This window comes from Trichophyton verrucosum (genome assembly GCF_000151505.1).
Source record: "Trichophyton verrucosum HKI 0517 chromosome Unknown contig00432_1.f1.exp, whole genome shotgun sequence".
Classification (NCBI taxonomy): Eukaryota; Fungi; Ascomycota; class Eurotiomycetes; order Onygenales; family Arthrodermataceae; genus Trichophyton; species Trichophyton verrucosum.
This window is the reverse complement of record NW_003315337.1, coordinates 1-15,285: the sequence shown is the minus strand read 5'-3', so window position 1 is coordinate 15,285 and position 15,285 is coordinate 1. Positions and strand designations below refer to the sequence as shown.

General features: G+C 47.9%; 4 protein-coding genes across 4 annotated transcripts; 2 read left to right on the top strand and 2 right to left on the bottom strand.

The window, feature by feature from the left end:
* Nucleotides 1-1,268: 1,268 nt before the first annotated feature.
* TRV_05583 (uncharacterized protein) lies at nt 1,269-2,443 on the bottom strand (the record flags this gene model as incomplete). Its single annotated transcript, XM_003020281.1, has 5 exons — nt 1,269-1,642; nt 1,696-1,780; nt 1,844-2,155; nt 2,199-2,342; nt 2,441-2,443. Coding segments are annotated over 5 exons (918 nt in total), but the record flags the coding sequence as incomplete, so codon positions are not given.
* Nucleotides 2,444-3,680: 1,237 nt separating this feature from the next.
* TRV_05582 (aryl-alcohol dehydrogenase, putative) lies at nt 3,681-5,659 on the top strand (the record flags this gene model as incomplete). The annotated part of the gene is made up of 2 exons (XM_003020280.1): nt 3,681-5,482; nt 5,608-5,659. The coding sequence occupies 2 exons, from the start codon at nt 3,681-3,683 to the stop codon at nt 5,657-5,659; spliced, it is 1,854 nt and encodes a 617-aa protein (XP_003020326.1).
* Nucleotides 5,660-8,351: 2,692 nt separating this feature from the next.
* On the top strand, nt 8,352-11,906 carry TRV_05581 (uncharacterized protein; the record flags this gene model as incomplete). Its single annotated transcript, XM_003020279.1, has 2 exons — nt 8,352-8,384; nt 8,439-11,906. The coding sequence occupies 2 exons, from the start codon at nt 8,352-8,354 to the stop codon at nt 11,904-11,906; spliced, it is 3,501 nt and encodes a 1,166-aa protein (XP_003020325.1).
* A 405-nt stretch (nt 11,907-12,311) lies between these two features.
* On the bottom strand, nt 12,312-13,690 carry TRV_05580 (uncharacterized protein; the record flags this gene model as incomplete). Its single annotated transcript, XM_003020278.1, has 3 exons — nt 12,312-12,593; nt 12,659-13,524; nt 13,588-13,690. The coding sequence occupies 3 exons, from the start codon at nt 13,688-13,690 to the stop codon at nt 12,312-12,314; spliced, it is 1,251 nt and encodes a 416-aa protein (XP_003020324.1).
* Nucleotides 13,691-15,285: the final 1,595 nt, after the last annotated feature.

Here is a 15,285-nt window from a genome sequence, read left to right as displayed (position 1 = left end):
TTAGACCCTAATAAGCAATATTCAGCAATGAAAGCTTTAATTATTGTCGAGGTTTAACAGATAAGGAGATTGTCAAAACCAAGTATCTCTTCAGGACGAAATCAAAGTCGGAATTACCGTTCGTTCATGTGAAGCTGAATGATTAGGAACAGGCCATTTAAACTACGCGAGTTTAAACATCATCACGAGCAAGACTGTGTAGCTTGACTGTCTTGACAGAGTATGGAGGGATCGAAGACTTGCGAAGGTCTTCGTTCCATTCCCAAAGCTCGGGCTGGGTCGTAAGCTTAAAGGCTCTATTTTGGGTATCATACGGAGTACTCCGTACCATGGCTTTGCCTAGAGCAATAGTTAAAGCATTCGTACACATTCCATAGTACACACCATGGCCATTCTTTGAGGTCGGCTAGCCGCATTTCTCAACTCCCCTGGAGGGTTGTAGGTGAAACGGTACGATGGCGGGTGCAGTCATCGATGGAACAGTAGCCAAAACATGTCCTACCTCGCAGCTTCATAGCGAGCAAACAATACGGCAAACAGGCATGATAGAAACTTGCCCAGCATTGTTCAGGCTGGCCTTGCTTCTTGCCGGGCTGAAGGAAGATCATAAATCATACGCGATAGCGCTTTAACCCTTCGCCTCGATAAAACAGGGCTCTAACTGTGGCACAGGGACGGCAAAATCGGGATGGAAGACGTAAGTCTTACCCATGATACAGAGTATGGATGCTAGCATTAACATTGCAGCTGTTGCTGTGATCAGTTTTCGTTGTCATCTTTGTTGTCGACCTTGGGGAGATTTTTGATATTTCTGTTGTTGAACCGTTGACGAAATATCCATGTCACATGACGTTGCATTGTTGACAGTGGATGACTAAAACGTTAAAATATAAATGAAACACGAAAAAGTTGATATCAAAAACATTTCGCTTTTTTTTCACTGGGAGTGTTGCTCAGTTTCAGCTGGACTGGACGGATGCCCATCCGATTATACCATACATCACATGTGAGATGTTTTGTCCAAGTAATAATTATCCTTTGAGCTTGCTCCAGAACAGCCTGGGTTCCATCACTGGGCCGAGGAAGCAATGAGCTCCTCGGTGGCATGTTCGACACCAGCGCCCAGGTCGGGACTGATCCGAGTAAACCATGCTTTGTTCTGTCAGCTTGATTCAAATACACTTTTGGATGCTATATATGGAGGGATCCCTACCGTATATATCACTACGCAGCCGCTCGCAGGTGACCCCGGAAAGGTGCGCAGCTACGTTTCCATAGAATCGCTGCTCATGGCCAGGCTCCCTCTTGATCACCTCCCAGAGAGCAGCAGGCTGCACAAAGTCATCGTCAGTGACTTGGGAGGTGAAGGTGCAGACTTCTCCCATCCATTTCTCGTGCTCAGTCAGAGTACTGATGGTACTCGGCGCCATTCTTTTGAGCTGAGGATAGAATTTGGTGGGCTGCAGCGAAGATCCGACATAGTTCGGATCCGCGCCATAGTTGTCGGAGAAATTCATCTTGCCGTCACGCTGGAAAGGACAGTAGACGGGGGATTTGGCCGCGTTAGTCGGAAGTTGCTGATAGTTGGCTCCAAGGCGATAACGGGCCGCATCGGGGTAGGCAAACATGCGAGCTTGAAGCACTAGATCTTATGTAAGCGCATGCACCAACAAATATGACTTAGGTTATGCTAACTTGGATCGGCAGACGGGGCTATTCCAGGCACCATTGTCGACGGGGAGAACGCTGCCTGTTCAATGTCCGTGAAGTAGTTGTTGGGCTGGACCAGAATCAGTTAACCAGGCATAAAAAAGGTACCCTCGTGCATATATACGAAACTCACATTGCGGTTCAAGGTAAGCTTTCCGAGCTCCCGCAAGGGGAAGTCCTTATGCGGCCAGACCTTGGTCATATCAAAGATGTTCCAGCGGTAATTCTCTGCCTGCGCGGGCTCCATTACCTGCGCAAAGACAGTCCATGTCGGGTACTCTCCCCTCTCAATGGCTTCGAACATGTCCTGGATCAGGAAATCTGGATTCTTGCCAGCCATCGTTTCAGCCTCCTCTCGAGTGAAGTTACGCACTCCCTGATCTGTCTTTATGTGGAACTTGACGTATCTAAAGCCTCCATCCTGATACCCCCAAGTCAGCAGCCGCTAAACAAGCGGTAACTAATAGAAAACAACGGCCCCTACTTACAGCGGTTGTCAACTTGTAGGTATGTCCGCTGTATGCATTCATATGGCGTAGAGATGCGGGTGTTCCTCGGTCACTGAACAGATGGAGGAGCTGGTGGAATCCCTCGGGGCTGCTGTTGTGGAAGCTGTTCGATTTGTTAGCATACTAGCCACCCACCAACGAGCTTTCCTACGTACTCCCAGAACTATAGAGCCGTTAGCATCGGGGCCTTGGTCAACTAACATCTCAAAAGGCTAGCTTACCATGTTAGCATCAGGAAGATGCGTACGGGGGTTTCTCTTGTGGGATCTATTCAGAGACGGGAACTTTATCGGGTCGCGGATAAAAAACACAGGCTTTTCTTCACTCAGTACCAGGGACAAAGGGTATTGACGTCAAGAGTCCTTACAGTGTTGTTGAATACCCAGTCCAAATTGCCCTCGTCAGTGTACAGCTTCATTGCCCAGCCGTGTACATCACGCACAGTGTCTGCTGAACCTGACTCTGGCCCAACGGTTGACACACGCCAGAGCACAGGGGTCGTCTTGCCAACACTGCTTAAAAAGCTGGCGGACGTGATGTCCGAGCAGTCTGCAGTTACAGTGAATTCACCGTAGGCCCTGCTACCGTTAGTATTCTACGGTCATGGTTAATACCCTCCCTTAAGAGCAGAAGGACTATACCCAGCGGCTTTTGCGTGCACCACCCTATTGCTTTAGGTTAGCTCCGGCCTCAGCAACATAACACTGGAGAACGCCATGAACGTGCCTTTCGGGGATCCTCTCGCGGGAGAAATGAGCCAGCGTCTCGATTAGCTGCGTGTCCTGGAGCAGGGAGAGGCCGGCACGGCCATCGCGCAACTGCACGGTTGTAGTGCTGCTACCGTAGGGGCAGCCTGGGAGTTAGGGAGAGTCAGTCTACAGATGGCAGATGAATCACATAGAGGAAGGCCGGCGGGCTGTCTACTATACCTTCGGCGAGCGTGTAGTAACGGTCCATCTGCGTATCCATGGTGTGTCGTTGCAGAACTTTGCACTTTGATCAGCTCCCCCAACAGTCCCGTGTTATATAGCCATGCGCTTGCCCTGAGGTACGCCAATGATAACGAGGATGATGACCATAACATGCAACCAGAGCTTGCTTCTGCTACCTGAGTCTAGGATTGTGCCCTGCTTTTCTCGTTTCGTTTACCGACCGCCACCTGGATGGGCCAAATCCACCCAGGTAGGCAGCCTGCTTTGGATGACATTATCCAAGACGGATAATCGGATTTGCAATTTAGTATACTCCATCCTCTGCGCCGAGCCATTGCACCCGCTGGTTGTCCTGATGTCTTCCGATTTGCGCAAATAGGTGGCGGTTCTCTCCATTTTCCGGACATGTCGCTAAATATAAAAGAGGCCTCATCGTTGTGAAGTCTACTCAATTGGTGTCTATCTACTCAGTACCATCTATATCCTTTATTTACCACCATATACAACTATCTGACTCCTATTCTTAAACATGTCTGTCCAGGACGGTTCTCGGTTCGACTTCATTGTCGTCGGCGGTGGAACTGCTGGCAACATTGTAGCCGCGCGACCGGCGGAGAGCCGCAACGTTCGGGTTCTGATCGTCGAGGCTGGTATTGGCGACTCGATAGACAACGAGGACATCCGCACCCCCGCGATGGCCATGGACCTCCGTGGTACCAAGTACGATTGGGGCTTCAAGACGACCATGGTCAAACGCGATGACTACGAGCGCATCGAGAAGCCCAACACTCGTGGCAAAGCTCTCGGTGGCAGCTCGTGTCTGAACTACTTCTCCTGGGTGCCAGGCTCAAAGGGCACCTTTGATATGTGGGAGGAGTATGGCGGCAAGGAGTGGACTTGGGATCCCTTGGTCCCATACCTCCGGAAGAGCGTTACCTACTATGACGATGAAGGTCTGTTCCCGCCCGAACTCAAGTGTATTGGTGCCGGCGGCCCGATTCCCGTTTCTCATGCCGAGCTGCTACCCGAGATGAAGGAATTCCGTGAGCGTCTTGTCCAGGCCTGGAAGTCCACCGGGGAGCCCGTCACCGAGGACATCTTTAATGGCGAAATGCGCGGCCTTACTCACAGCGTCAACACGATCTACAAAGGTCGGCGATGCGGAAGCTTCCTCGCTCTTGTCGGCAAACCCAACATCACCGTCCTTTCTGAAGTGTTTTCCAAATGCCTCATCGTTGATTGTGCCGATCGTTGCGCGAAGGGTGTGACGGTCATCAACGGCTGTGGCCAGGAGATGAGCTTCTATGCCACACGTGAAGTCATTGTCTCCCAGGGTGTCTTTGAAACCCCCAAGCTCCTGATGCTTAGCGGCATCGGCCCGGCTGCAGAACTGGCTCGACACAATATCAAGCTCATCGTGGATTCCCCCCACGTTGGCCAGCACCTTCTGGACCACCCCGGAGTTCCGTTTGCCCTTCGGGTCAAGGACTCTTTCTCCATGGATAGCCAAGTCCTACGCAGCGGTCGTTGCCAGGACGAAGCTCGGGACGAATACACTAAGGAGCAATCAGGCCCTATGGCCTCGCCATTCCTCGAAATGATTGGCTTCCCTCGCATCGACAGCTACCTTGAAAAATCTCCTGAGTACTGTGCCGCAAAGGCTGCTAATGGGGGCCGTGATCCATTCTGCCCGTACGGACAACCTCACTTTGAACTTGATTTCATCCCCCTGTTTGGCAGTGCGTTCCAGTGGCATTTCCCCCACCCTAGGAAGGGCAGCTACATGACCGTCATGGTTGACCTCGTTCGACCCGTCTCGGAGGGCGGAGAGGTTACACTCAACAGCACCGACCCACTGGAGCAGGCCAACATCAACCTGAACTACTTCAACAATGACTTGGACATCATTGCCATTCGGGAGGGCATCCGATACGCCTATGACGTTCTCATGCATGGCGACGGCTTCAAGGATATTGTCGAGGACGAGTATCCCTGGGAGATGCCGTTGGACGATGATGAGGCCATGAAGAGAACCGTGCTCGATCGGTCTCAGACTTCCTTCCATCCTTGTGGCACAGCCCGCCTGTCAAAGAGCATCGAACAAGGGGTTGTGGATCCTCGCCTCAGGGTCCACGGAATCAAGAATCTGCGTGTCATCGACGCCTCGGTCATCCCCGTCATTCCAGACTGCCGGATCCAGAATTCAGTCTACATGGTTGCCGAGAAGGGTGCCGATGCCATCAAGTGCGACCACCGAGACCTCTACTGCAAAGGGGTGACTGGCATCGTGGGTCACTATAATAGACGGGTAGATATACATATAGCTCTCCAGTTAGTAGTCTGCGCCATAGTCTCTCTCACCTTACTATTAGTTTATCAATTGCAAGACGTTTGATTCAAACCACATTTACCTCTTCCTTGCCTTTTCCTTTAATATAATAATAGATCTAATATAGTAACACAAAAGCTTCGCCCAGCATAAGCGAGACAGGAGAGAACCTTGTGTAAGAGCATGTGACATCGATATCGTGGGTCATTTACTTACATAAATCTTGCTGATTAATGAGAGTTTAAGAGGTAATGGATGGTTAATCCAATTCGCTTATCGACCAATAATATTTCATGCTCAAGCGCGTCGACGAACTCGCAACTCAACTGATATTCACCAGCATGTCTCCAACCTTCGTATTCCACGTATCAAATGGCTATTGATAGAGCCTCGGGAGTTATTGTAGTTTACTTGGATCTCGAGTCGAGATGTTTCCAATATTTCATCCGGCTATTAACCAATTCAATTAACTAGTTAATAACTGTCTCTCACTTGTCCTTGCTATCACCGATCATCGAACCCATGGCAGCACGTTTAAGAGAGCAGCCCGCCCTTGGCGAGGACAGCGCTCTGATTGCCCATGAGGAAACTAGTGACTTCTTAGATTCGCGCTCCAATGATGCCGGAAGTCAAGAGAATTGGGTTCATAAACGGATCTCTTCTCGTCTATATATCTCGCATTTCCTGTCAACATGGAACTCCCGCGTCTTCGAGTTCGGGGCTGTCTTATACCTAGCATCGATCTACCGGCATACACTGCTACCTATGTCTGTCTATGCTCTTCCCGTGGTGTGGCGGCTATTCTTTCCGCGCCGGCGGTTGGGCACTATATTGATATCGGCAATCGGCTCCGGGTTGTTCGATTTTCCATTGGTGAGCGTGTGCCTCGGGTACCACGCCTAGTCAGTTAACTTCTTATGTAGGGCCATCGAGTGACTGAGATCTCATAACTAGTATGGCAGCGGCTTGTGGTGATCGCATCGTGCGTCATCTTTTATATGCTAGCAATCAATACACCAACAACGCGCACAGTCCATCTTTACTTGCTGGCAATTTTAGCCGTTTTAGCTTGTATAGAGAAGCTATGCTCCATCATAAATATGATCTCAGTAGAGAGAGACTGGGTATATGAATGTCAGCCCGTATATAATATAAAGTTTTACTAATACGTTCTGACAGATTGTGGTTGTTGCTGGTGAAGACCACGCAGCACTGACAAGTATGAACCGCAGTTTAAGGACCTTTAGTGGCTCCTAACTAGTTAACTAATATAACTATCGTTTGTATTAGCGATGAACGCCAGGATGAGGCGAATTGACCTGATATGCAAACTTTTTGGGCCTCTGTTCATTGCTCTTATAGATGGCATATCTACGGAGACGGCTATTCTTGTCAATCTCGGGATGAACACATGCTCGGTATTTTTTGAATACTTTGCAATTGCCAGGGTACGAAATTCGACACCTCAATCTTACCCTCAAAATACCGGTACAGGATATATCTTATCTCAACTCTTAGGTATACTATGAAGTACCCGAACTGCAGAAACCAAAGGGCTCAGATGATCACATACAACCACACGTGGCGCCAGACCGACACAGCGCCATTGTACGTATATGGTATTCTTGCCGCAACATCGCCCAGAAAGCCCTAAGAGATTTCAACTTTTATCTTCACCACGCTGTCTTCCTTCCATCGTTTGCCGGCGCGTTACTCTATCTTACCGTTCTATCATTCGGGGCACAGATGGTCACTTGGCTTCTGGCCGCAGGCTATAGCTCGGCCCAGATTGCTATTACGAGAACCCTGTCGGTTATATTTGAGGTGCTCGCGACATGGGTTGCTCCCTGGCTGATGGGAAGAATTGGTCCTATTCGGGCTGGCCTGTGGTTTTCCAACTGGCAGATTGTTTGCTTAGGGGCTGGGTTATCTGTCTTCTGGAGATTTGCTGAGTACCCTTTCATCTCAGCGGCCGGCCTCGTTGGCGGTACAATCTTTAGCCGTATAGGGCTAAGGGGGTTTGAGCTGTGTGCCGAGCTTATTATTCAAGAGGTGAGTTGGTGGCCAGAACATTTGTGACTGTTTCCCCGTAGCTACAAAAGCAGGAGGAGCAGTAACAAGGAACATGGTTTTAAGCTGACCGAGAATGGTATATCATAGGACGTTGAAGCTGAATCTCGAGGTACTTTCTCATCAACTGAGGCCGCGTGGCAAAATCTTTTTGAGATTTGCTCATTTATTTCAACCATCGTATTCTCCCGTCCAGCTCAATTCAGATGGCCCGCCTTCATCAGTTTAATGGCGGTTAGCATTGCGGGTGCATTATACATGATGTTTGTCCGGGTTCAGCGAGGCCATTTAGTGCATTTACCAGAGTGTTTGTCCCAGGATCGCTTGCACCGATCAAGGGAACGGGGCCTTGAAAGAATTCTGTCGTGTCCAGATTTCTAAGCGGGCGCAGTGGGTGGTGTTTGTTGAGTGGTGGAGCTTGACATGATTGGATATCTGTTTTTAATTCTCTTGAACAAGCTATTTATATATAAGTAAGCCATATTTTATTATATTAGGGAGATAATTAATGATAAACTGTATTTTCAAAATAAAAATATTTCAAGATGCTCCTCCCTCAATGGAAATATGCATGCCCAAAATATATTATTACATAATAAAGCTAATGTTACTCTGATCAAGGGAATATACAAGTCACGTGGAAGAACTAGTAGTTATCATTAGTCAGCCTTATTATAAACGTCGACCTTTAAAAATACGAACGACTGGAGAATTAGTTTACCAGTTTGGTGATTTAAACAATCTGCGAATAAAAATATATAAAAATTGACAAAAGACAGGACAATGTGAAACTATATGATAATGGGGGATACACGTCAGAAAATATTTCAAAAGGTATGTCTTGGATTGTATGCTGATTAAGTACTTGGTGATGCTGACTCTCTGTAGCTGCGGCCGCCCTGTGTAGAGCTTAGCTCCATCACGTTGAAATTCAAGGGGAACCTTGCGTCATCTAGTGAAGTCCTCAAGGCCTTAGATACCTTATATCAAACTCTGCAAGATGTCATACCATATAACGGATTGGACGAGAAACTTGCTGAATACTCCTTTTTTCCGCTCTCTCAAATATTCAATGAGAGCCAGCGTATCTCAGCTCAATGTGTCGAGTTAGCTCTGAAATGCCTACAGATCCTTATTGAAAGAGGATGGCGCTCAAGACTTTCCGCTGAACTGGGCAAGCAGCTACTCATTCTTATGACCCTGCTTACAGGGGGTGCCCCCGCACAGGCCTCAGGTCCAAGCAGGCCACGGTCAGAAGAGCTAGTTGTTGCTGCTTTTGATTGTGTGTCTTCCATGTGCCATGTTCTGCATGGTCCAGCAGCAGCAGCTTCTATTTTCAACGAAATTGGGTCATCTACTATTATAGACCAAACAGTCTATGTACTGCTCGAAGCCATTGTGGATGGGGCCTCAAGCGATATTCAGAGATCAGCTGCTGTTGCGTTGAAGTCGTTACAATGCCGTATCACGAACCGAGTGGTGCTAGCCAGTCTTTTGCCTCGTACGGTTTCTTCGCTTACAAAAGTTCTTCGTGGTACCGCCCAGCAGCGCAGGTCATATAAGCTTCTGTGCGCCTGTCTTGAAGGGCTGACCATCAATATCAGATCTGTCCTGAATGATTCGGTTGTGACTTCTACTACCGACGAGACACAAACTAATTGCGGGACAGGGCCTGTTGTCCTGGATAAGTCATGGCTAAATGCAACTGCATCACAGATCAAACTGGCGCTCTCAAACGTAATCCGTCTCAGAAATCACGAACGGGAGGAGGTCCGTCAGTCTCTCTTGGGTTTATGTCTAATGGTAATTGAAGACTGTTCAAATTCCCTCGCCGATTCATTGGCAATGATGATTGAAACCGTTGTGGTCCTAGCACATAATGCTGCCGAGAAAGACGACAATGAGGCGTATCGTTCATTGAAGAACCTGTTAACGTCGTCAGAAACAGTCACAGGCATCCTCAAATCCAGTCTGTACTCCTGGATAGTTGCGCTTCCACGGGCTATGCAATCTGCCGATGAAGCCGCCAAAAGTCGGGTTATAAGGCAGATATCCACCGCTTTTGAGGCATTATCAGATACTCAAATTAAATCTGATATTCTTGACGATACTATGACGACAAGTCTTCATGATAGTATATCTGCTATATTAATGTCTTCACCGACGCCCTTGCAGCCCCTAGGGCCTCCTATAGACGCCAGACCGGAAGCCCTTAGTCTTACTGGCCAGAGTCACTCTAATACTTTCCAGCCAGTGATATTTGAACGTCAAAGCCAGAAGGAGACCTTAATGGAGCTTCAAACTATGATATCAAGGCTCTCAAATGCTGACCTATCGTTCAACATGGTCAAGTCTATGCTAAAGAAGCTTTATCAGTCATCAGGAGATTCTTTCGTGTCGTCTCTCTGGTTAACGCTATCATTTCTCAAAAGCGCATCTCCTGATACCCTAATGATAGATGAGGTGTTAAATGTTGAATCCGACCTCTCGTCGACGTCACGACCGCAGCTGATAGAAGAGATTTATTCATTAGCCTTGCCAATTTTAACCGATATGCAAAATGTTGACTCAGATGATTGGCGTACCCCCGCTCTTGCACTAGAGGCAGTTGCTTTACAGGCAGAACAGCTTCAGGAATCCTTCCGACCTGAATTGATAGATACACTTTACCCAATTCTGCAGTTGATGGGATCCAGCAACCCGGCTTTGCAAAATCATGCAGTGACTTGTCTTAATATAGTCACCGCATCATGCAACTATCCCGACGCAAGCACATTGGTGATTGAGAATGCTGACTATTTGATAAACTCTGTGGCTTTGAAACTGAATACATTCGACATCTCTCCCCAAGCCCCCAGGGTCCTCCTTATGATGATAAAACTCTCCGGTTCTCGTTTGATCCCCCATCTGGATGATATCATTGGCTCTATATTTGCTGTTTTAGATGCATTCCATGGATACCCCAAGCTAGTTGAACTTCTATTTGGTGTGCTAGGGGCGGTTGTTGATGAAGGGGCGAGGCAACCTGCACTGCTCGCAATATCACATGGGGATGAAATTGCAGTACCCCAGCACCGAAGATCGCCGGCACAACCTCGATCTGTTTCTAGTATAGCAGATTGGATCAAAGGGAGACGTGAGAAATGCTCAAGAGAGCTACAAATAGAGGGAAACAATCTCGAACCTCTGGAACCCCATCCAAAGAAGCCATGGTCCTCTATTCCGGAGAAGTCTGCCGGCGAAGAAGATGAGATGGACATAAACTCTCAAGCCGATCAATCCGAACAAGCTCTAGAGCCAGAAGAAAAACCTTTGAGCAAACCTCACACGCTGTTATTGAACATCATAAAATCCATACCGCCCCATCTTTCCTCTCCTTCCCCATACTTACGACGGTCACTTCTATCCATACTAACACGTGGTCTTCCTATCTTATCTCAGAATGAGAAAACCTTCTTGCCTCTTATCAATGACCTGTGGCCTTCTGTGAGTGCAAGAGTTACACTAGCAGCACAAACAGGGAGGGAATCCCAAGCTCTGTCAACAACGTTGAAAGAAAATAAAGCCCAGGTCAGTGATTCAGGTATCCAAGAAGAAACCTTCGTGACGGTAGCCTCCTGCACAGCTATCGGGACAATGTGTAAGGGAGCTGGTGACTTTATGTCCTCCAGAATCGAGCACGAATTCCCTCGGTGGAAATGTCTCTATGGATCATTCTGGCACCAGGTTAAAGACGACGCTGAAAAATCCGCAGAACGACACCGTCAGCAATTGGCGAAAAAGCAAATACAAGAAGTGAAGTCGTCTGGCAGCACTGCATCTGCAGGGCTTGTTCGGGTGCTTGATGACTCCGGCCAACCACTGCCTCAGGTATCTTTCACCATCACCAAGTCATTTACACGTCATCATTCCCTTTGGAAAGCACTTACGACGCTATATATCACGATCTTATCACACGTCAGCCTACCGGCTGATATAGGAGATGAGATTTGTTATACCTTGGCGGATTGGATAACCTTTTTCCACCCAGAATTATACTCTTCTGAAACATGGAAAGACGATGGGAATAGCGATGATGCTATGAACGACGAAGATGCCGATAGCGAAACTAGATGGAGTCGAGGGACCTTGAAGGAGGCCAAACGAGCTCTTCGAGCTATGAAAGTCTGGAATCCAGACTTGACGTGGCTGGCATGTGTTCAAACTGGAGTGAGGCACCATAAAAGTCGAAATGCTAGATTTTATTCTCAACAGGAGCTACAACCTATTGCTGAGAAGATGAACAATGAACTAGGACAGCTGCTAGGAGATCATGAGAGGGAAGCTGGTCTGAGGTTTGCTACACCTGTGTTTTGACAAACATGGTCTAATGCGTAGCTGTATTTAGCTGTTTTTTATTGCCTAGGCTGAGGGCTTTGACATCAGGACTAAAATGGGCGTTTTGAGGTATAGTTAAATAGAGCGAAGAGTGTCTTTGCATTGGCAAGCCCGAAATAGTGATGACTACCGAGTGTAGTATCGGAAATGCAAATCTCAAGTAACATACAATCTTAGGACATACAACCAAAGAGCAATCACAAGTAACCAAGCACGGTTTTCAAGGGTAGGTGACGAATTGGGTGCATCTCAACAATAAAATGAAAAAGAACCGAAAATCAATCTGCTAAGAGGGGAGATCGGGCGAGGCACGTAGAGGACGGCGAAACGGCACTGCTACTGGGGCTAGAAATTGAGTTGAGCAGCAGCTAATTCTTTAATGCCTTACTCGTCATCCTCCTCGCTTTCATCCTCACTTTCGGCAGTCTCAAGCCACTCAAGGAACTTCTCGGCAGACTTGCGGACCTTCTTGCTGGTAGCAATGTCAACGTACTTCTTGCTGGCCTTGGTTCCCCAGCTCTTGAGGAGCTCCTCAGAAACCAAGTCGTGTTGGTAGTAGGTAAGAAGAATGGAAGACACCATTGGAAGAAGGTTTGGGCGGTCTTTGCCGACGAAGCGTTCGGTACCTCCAAGGAGGGCCTTTTCATGGCGCTCAGAAGTAATCATCTAGAAACGAAGTCAGTACCTAACAAAGATATTCATAGGGCACTCCAAGTTACAGGTGAGATTACCTTCTTCAAGAGGCCAGCACGAGCAGGGATCTGCTTGACAATATTGTCGTCAAAAATGGTTTGAGCAAGGACGGAGAGAGTCTTGTGCTTGGATTCAATTCCAAATTCCTTGGCTTTCATATAGATGTCAACATCACTGACACCAGCGACGCCCTTGTCGGACTTCTTGGCTTCTTCAATGATCCAGCTTCCAAACTGATCATAGGAGCTAGCCACTGCATTTTCACTATCATCGTCACCGTCAGCATCGTTAAAAACCAGGGTACGCTTTAGATCATCGGGAAGTTCCTGGGCACGAGCTCGAACGGCGGCTTCAGAAACATCAACGGCCCATTCCTCGTCATCGATGTCGTCGTTGTGTTCAATTTGCTCGGCTTCCGCCTTAATTCGACGAGTTAGTTCGTCATCACTGTGAGCGTCAATACCCACGTCACCATTCTCATCTCCCATATCAGAGCCATTGCTGTCTCCTGGGCTACCGTTTGCTTCTCCGTTCTCTCCATTTTCAGCCTTATCGGCCTTTTCTCCTTTCTCCTTGTTCCTCTCTCGGCGGGACTTCTTGGTTGACTTATCCTTCTTTCCCTTCTTCGGTTGATTCTTCAAGATGAAGGAGCTAAGCTTGAGACGGGGATCAACATCCGAGCGTTCGCCACAAGCCTTACAATCAAGAATGATAGACTGATCCTTGATGACGACATCTGTTTCAGGGTTCTTGCATTTCTTGCAAAGAACAAACTTGGTGATGAAACCGTCAAGGTAGTCCTGAAGCTTCGGGGCATCGTGGGCACCGTTGATGATCCAACGATCATCAGTAGGTTTAGAGTTTGCCTGGGCTCCAAGTTCGAAGCCGAAGTACTTGATCAAATCTGATGTGCATTAGCTCAATCTGTGTAACCAATGAAAGGGGCTAGGAATGTGCGGGAACATACAGGATGGTGGGCGGCTGAGTGATTGGGCAACGCTGTTCAGGTTGACAACAACAGTTTTGATACCGTTGCCCTTGCCCTCGATTTTGGCTTGGAGACGCTCCATCTTATAGCGGTAGAAGGGATCGGAAATATCCTATCCATGACGAAGAGATATCAGAATAATGTTTTCCCACTCGAACGGAAGGATGTAGGAGATAAACTTGATGACATACCCGACGAATGTTGATGTTAGCCATGTTGTCGGTAGGATAGTTGGTTTAGACGCTTAAGCGAGTTGAGTCAAACGCGGAGAGAGGATGAAGAAAGAGGCGGATACTACTACACGACATGCGTAGTAACGACGAAGAAGCGGGAGTCTCTAGAATGAAACGGCAGTGCCTGGATTGATCCTTGTTTCTGATATCGGGATCGATGTTGACGGGTGACGTGTGTCGGCGGTTTCAACCACAGGATCTCGAATGGACACTACAAGGTTTTCGCACAGGGCGAAAAGGTTGCAGCGCAAGCGGCAGGTAGTGTTCGAAAGCGTTTTCGTAGGGCGAATACATAGACAGGCGTTCAATCCTGCTGAGTGGCTTCTCTGAGCGATGAAGAGAACCAAGAGGTCGACTCGGCAGCGAGCAGCGAGAAGACGTGGAGGGGGACAGTAAGCGAGACAATCGTAGTCAGACAGACGCAGTTAGCGAGCTGGCGATGAGTTGCGGGCTCTAGATCTGTAGATGCTGCAGCGTCGAGAGCGATGGGATTATCGAAACGGCTGGTGGGGAGAAAAAGCTGAAGCAGGAAGAAGTTGAAGTTTTTCGACGTTGAAAAATCTCGCGGTTGAAAGAAGGTCCGCATGACTAAGCATCATGTGAGAAATTGTAGCTGTCACCTGACGCCAAGCGCGGTTGCGTGTACCTGTCCAATTACCGCTAGTCAAAGTCATTTTATGCGCTCGGCTAACGAGAGACAGATATCGCCTGAATAGTCGTACAGCACGAACGTCCAAACGTCAGCGTCCTCCGCTTGTCCACGTCAGCGCGATGTGCGGAATAGCCCCGTTACAGAATTTGAAGATATCCAAACTAGGAACACGGAATACCCCGGCTGCGTTTGCCAATCTCACCGAAACCAACTAACCTAGACATCATCTGCCGGGATATCCCGAATCAACCTGATCACTAGCCGGAAAGCCCCAACGATAGTCACCAAATACACGATTTCACTATTTTATTTCTGCTCATCGGAGAGAACAAGAGAGTGATGAAGAATGACCTGGTTGTCAATGCCGGTTCGCTTATAAACAAAGGATATTTTCGATATTCGCACCTCGGTATTGAGATGTCAGAGTCAAGAACAACCTTACATTACAGGAGGCGGGACTCTAAGGCTAGACTCGATAGAGATAATTGAGCTTAGAGTTGTCTGTTTCTCTTTGTATTTCGGTAGTGTCAAAAGTATTATCAACCATTCTTAATCATTTCCCATACAGCCCACCATTCAGACCCTAACATTTTCTGCGCGAGCCAGAAAGCACATAAACTTTTTATAGTTAAAAAACCCCTGGCGGTTTGTATGCAGAAGACTAATAGCGGTATTGTCTTCCTACTATTTACCAAAATATCTCCCCACTCAGCCGCTCCCTGTGGTGCCCTTAGCCTCGTAACCAACAAATAGCTTTGGATGTCGCTAATTTCATAGACTCGAGTCTATCTG